The sequence below is a fragment of the Arachis hypogaea genome, chromosome 13 (assembly GCF_003086295.3).
Source record: "Arachis hypogaea cultivar Tifrunner chromosome 13, arahy.Tifrunner.gnm2.J5K5, whole genome shotgun sequence".
NCBI lineage: Eukaryota > Viridiplantae > Streptophyta > Magnoliopsida > Fabales > Fabaceae > Arachis > Arachis hypogaea.
In genome coordinates, this window is record NC_092048.1 from 27,082,545 (window position 1) to 27,087,853 (window position 5,309).

General features: G+C 39.6%; 1 protein-coding gene across 1 annotated transcript; it reads right to left on the bottom strand.

Annotated features, from left to right (window-relative positions):
• Nucleotides 1-852: 852 nt before the first annotated feature.
• LOC140177511 (protein FAR1-RELATED SEQUENCE 6-like) lies at nt 853-2,910 on the bottom strand. Its single transcript, XM_072210629.1, has 3 exons — nt 2,558-2,910; nt 2,187-2,463; nt 853-1,788 (listed from the first exon to the last, which is right to left on the bottom strand). Exons 1-3 carry the CDS (start codon nt 2,908-2,910, stop codon nt 853-855), a joined length of 1,566 nt encoding a protein of 521 aa, XP_072066730.1.
• Between the last annotated feature and the right edge of the window lie 2,399 nt (nt 2,911-5,309).

The window sequence follows — 5,309 nt, forward strand, 5'->3', positions numbered from 1 at the left end:
TTAATAACATATGGACTAAAAATCATATAATGTACTATAATGAACATCCAGTGTAACTTGGTGAAAATTTTACATAACAAATCGTTACATACACAAATACCCACAGATAACCATCCATGCGTAGAGTGAAAATGAACATCCGCTCACGTACATCTGCCATACTATAATTATGTAACTTGGTGCTGATATGCTTAGCGATTTAGTTATGTCACATTAGAATGACATGCTGATATGCCTAGGGATTTATTTATGTCACATTAGAATGACGTTAGGAGGAATTCTGTTGTTGTACAGTAGAAGAATTTATTGGTTATGTTACCATAAAAGGGTCTATATTTTTTTTAGCAGCTTAGATTCTTGTGGTTATCAAAGTTGTTTAGTAAAGTAGGCATGTGTGCGCATATTGAAATAGGCGATCAATGACCATCCACAAATACAATTAAACTAAACATCCTATACTATACTGTAATGAACATCTAGTGTAACTTGGTCAAAATTAAACAAAACAACCAATCGCTGCACACAGAAATACCCACGGATACCCATCCATGCTTAGGGTGAATAACCTTACTCCCATGTAAAAGAATAACCATCATGTATACTCGTTATGCATTCAATTCATTGGAATAAAATAACACAAAAGGGTTCACTCGGGTGACATTAACATGCTTCTTGTAAATTATTCAATCTTATTCTTTGATCAACTGCATAGAAATGTAAACCTTATATGTTTACCCCATGAAACCAGCTTCTTCCACTAATCTTGATAAAAAAATGAATGCAATATCTAACAAATCTTAACTTTTGCTAAATGAGCTTAACAATGACATGAAGTCACCAACTTGTTCGGGATCAGCCTGGCTTATAACAACACCGAATCTTACATCTTGAGTTGACTCCGGACAAACCACTTGGTGAACAAAACAAAAGGTCAACAGTTAACTTCTTCCATAGTACTATACCAAATAAAGATGCTGGGTCGAGGTTGATACACACATGTACCGGGGGGACATGCTTGTTTTTACTCCGAGCAGATTTTTTAAATGACTTCTCCAGGGCAGCGCCGAGCCTCTTACTCTTTGGCCGGCCCTTTGTGTTGACCTTCGATGGGGCTTGGATGTCCATCACACCGACAACATTCGAACTTTGTGAGCCAATATTGTTGTGGGAGTCCACCACACTCTCGGACCTCTTCTTGGCACGGTAAGCAGTCAGCTTAGCTCTTGTTTCTTCCAGAGCAACATGAAGCAAGGCTGTTTCTTCGTCGTCATTTACAAAATCCTGAGCAATGTTGTAGAAGTGTGCACATAGTTCCTTGAATGCAACATGACTCTCATCCGACCGACTGACGTTGTGACTACTCTTGACATAAGTATGCTTGCACTTTATGTTCTTGCTCCAACGAGGGAGAACATATCGATTAGGTACTTTATACACCTTGTAAGAATGGAAAACTTCAAGACAATGACAGCATAACACGCCTGAACTCTCAAATAGATTGCACTCACAACGAACCTCCTGTGTGGATCGATTAAAGTGGACGTCGTATGGAACACAAAGAATAGTATCATTCACTAGTTTTTCCTCTTCCACCTTCATGCATACCAATGGCCCCTGTTCAGCAACAACAGAGACCCTGCAATTAGCCTTCTTGACAAACTCAATTTGAACATCCCTGAATATGCTGGTAGTGTACTCCTGCTGAAAGTGTCTCTCCATTGGTGAGCTCGTTGCACAAGGGATAACCCCCCTCGAGTCTGCTGCATCATCCTCCAATTCCCTTTGCTCCTTAATTCCAAGTACATTGTCATATTCGTGAACAAATTGGACCAAGCTAGTCCGACTGTGTAAGAAATTTTCGTAGAATGAGTGCATGCTCTCACTCCTTTACGTGCTCTTCATGGCAGCCGAAAATTCACCATTGAAGTATATTGGGACCCACATGCGTCGATCATCAAAGATGTTTACAAAAAGAAAAAGAAACTTCTTATTAAATCATATAAAGCCACCTACCAAAAATATTTCAATTAATGAGCAAAAAGTAATTGTACACTAACATACCTGATAGCCATGTGTTGTTATGTAAGTTGTGCTCGTCTATGAATTCAGACCAGTTATCCTCGAATGACTTCTCGGTCCGAGAGTTCCACACAATATCATTGAAGTCATCATACATATCTCTGTACCGGTGATAACCTCCAAGTTTGTGCGATAACTTCTTTATAATGTGCCAGATGCACCACCGGTGGCGTGTATCGGGTAACACATTTTTTTATTGCACGAAAAATAGATTTGCATTGATCAGTAATGATCTGCTGTGGAGCAGTTCCCATGCACTTCACCCATTGGCTGAAAACCCATTCATAACTTGGGATTTCCTCATTTCCAAGAAGAGCACAACCAAGGATGGTCGACTTACCATGGTGGTTGACACCGACGAACGACGCAAACGATAATCCATGCCTACACTCAAAAACAGCAACAAAAAACAAATATCAGTCACGGCCGAACAACGGAAAAAAAAAAGAAAAATAACACCAATGTAACTACTCCATACTTGTTTGTGCTGTATGTGCTACCAAGTGACACAACATCTCCATAATATTCGTATGACGCCCTACACCTTGCATCCACCCATACTGCACTCCGAAATTTACACTCATCGTCCAAATTCACCGCGTAGAAGAAGTTTGGATTGATGTCCTTCATTCTCATGAAATAGTTCATCATCTCTCTGACATCCACATTGACGTTGCTGGTTCGGAGCCTGGCTGTAATATAGTTTCGTAAATTCTTTTCTGAGTATCTCAGGTTAGATGGGCCCCTAGAATCATTTGCCAAAGCTAGGAAAGTCTTGTTTGGTCGAATCCCAGCCTCATCTTTATCCTCGATCACCCACTTCGCATGCATGGTCAGCTTCCTATACTCATGGTAGTGCCCCGCCTTTCTCGCTGAACATGGGTGCGAGTGACTCAACTCCACATTGAAGAAAACCTAGTCTTGCATCTCCTTGTCAAACTTCATGTATATCCTTTCCTTGCACCCAGCGGCTGACATCCTGTTCTTCTGCATTGACGCTTTGACACGAGACCCGCGGTACCCATCCCTATTACAGTGGATAGCTTGGTTAATGGGTTGATTTGTGATCTTATCACAGGTTGTCATCCGTATCTTAGTTGCAAACCCGACTTTCTTTGCGTATGTCAGATAGAATTCATGAGCCATTTGCAATTGCTCAAACTGCATTTCAACATTTGGTATTTCATCTTTTCGAAGGCCATCGTGATCCGGTACCTAAGTATCAAATTTAAAAAAAAAATAAAACAAAACCGTTAATGTTCAAATCAACCATGCGGTTCAAGACTACCAAAAATTAAACTTGAGTCCAAACCTGGTGACCAAGATCCATCTCTTCACTTCCAACCTGCGAAAGATCCAAAAGCGGCATGGCTGATGAGCGGATAATTTATACGCTTTTTGGCATTGTTTTTACTCAGTTTTTAGTATGATTTAGTTGGTTTTTAGTATATTTTTATTAGTTTTTAATTAAAAATCACATTTCTGGACTTTACTATGAGTTTGTGTGTTTTTCTGTGATTTCAGTTATTTTCTGGCTGAAATTGAGGGAGCTGAGCAAAAATCTGATTCAGGCTGAAAAAGGACTGCTGATGCTGTTGGATTCTGACCTCCCTGCACTCAAAGTGAATTTTCTGGAGCTACAGAACTCCAAATGGCGCGCTCTCAATTGCATTGGAAAGTAGACATCCAGGGCTTTCCAGCAATATATAATAGTCCATACTTTACTCAAGGATAGATGACGTAAACTGGCGTTCAACGCCAGTTCCATGTTGCAGTCTGGCGTCCAGCGCCAGAAACAAGTTACAAGTTGGAGTTCAACGCCAGAAACAGGTTACAACCTGGCGTTGAATGCCCAAAACAGCCCAGGCACGTGAGAAGCTTAAATCTCAGTCCCAGCACACACCAAGTAGGCCCCAGAAGTGTATTTCTGCACTATCTATCATAGTTTACTCATTTTCTGTAAACCTAGGTTACTAGTTTAGTATTTAAACAACTTTTAGAGATTTATTTTGCACCTCATGACATTTTTTAGATCTATACTTTGTACTCTTTGACGGCATGAGTCTCTGAACTCCATTGTTGGGGGTGAGGAGCTCTGCTGTGTTTCGATGAATTAATGCAACTATTTCTGTTTTCTATTCAAACACGCTTGCTCCTATCTAAGATGTTTATTTGCACTTCAATATGATAGATGTGATGATCCGTGACACTCATCATCATCCTCAACCTATGAACGCGTGCCTGACAACCACCTTCTTTCTACCTTTGATTGAATGAACATCTCTTGGATTCCTTAATCAGAATCTTCGTGGTATAAGCTAGAATCCATTGGCAGCATTCATGAGAATCTGGAAAGTCTAAACCTTGTCTGTGGTATTCCGAGTAGGATTCAAGGATTGAATGACTTTGACGAGCTTCAAACTCACAAGGGCTGGGCGTAGTGACAGACGCAAAAGGATCAATGGATCCTATTCCAGCATGAGTGGGAACCGACAGATGATTAGCCGTGCGGTGACAGCGCACCTGGACCTTTTTCACTGAGAGGACGGATGGTAGCCATTGACAATGGTGATCCACCAACATACAGCTTGCCATAGGAGGAACCTTGCGTGCGTGAAGAAGAAGACAGGGAGAAAGCAGAGATTCAGAAGACAAAATATCTCCAAAACTCGAACATATTCTCTATTACTGCATACCAAGTATTTATTTTATGTGCCCTTTCACTTTTTACAATTTAAACTAAGAATTATTATTGATATTATATCCTGACTAAGAATTGCAAGATAACCATAGATTGCTTCAAACTAACAATCTCCGTGGGATTCGACCCTTACTCACGTAAGGTATTACTTGGACGACCCAGTGCACTTGCTGGTTAGTGGTACGAGTTGTGAAAAGTGTGATTTACAATTCGTGCACCAAGTTTTTGGTGCCGTTGCCGGAAATTGTTTGAGTTTGAACAACTAAAGGTTTATTTTGTTGCTTAGATTAGGAATAATTTATTTTTGTTGCTATAGAGTCATTAAATTCTGAGTCCTTTATTTCCTTTTCAAAAATTTTTCAAAAATATTATTTTTCTTTATCAATTTTTAATTTTTTTTCGTAAGTTTAGTGTCTTGTTCTAAGTTTGGTGTCAATTGCATATTCTATATTTTTCTTTTAAATTTTCGAAGTTGTGTTCTTTGATCTTCAAGTTGTTCTTGTTTATTTGTCTTGTTTGATTTTTAGTT

Bases quoted from the DNA above. Each gene is read 5' to 3' on its own strand.
- LOC140177511 (XM_072210629.1), bottom strand. From the start codon at position 2,910: ATGCATGCGAAGTGGGTGATCGAGGATAAAGATGAGGCTGGGATTCGA. The intron at 2,464-2,557 runs GTATGGAGTAGT...TTTTGAGTGTAG, and splicing joins AGCACATACAGCACAAACAA to GCATGGATTATCGTTTGCGT. The intron at 1,789-2,186 runs GTACAGAGATAT...CTTGGAATTAAG, and splicing joins AAACTTGGAGGTTATCACCG to GAGCAAAGGGAATTGGAGGA.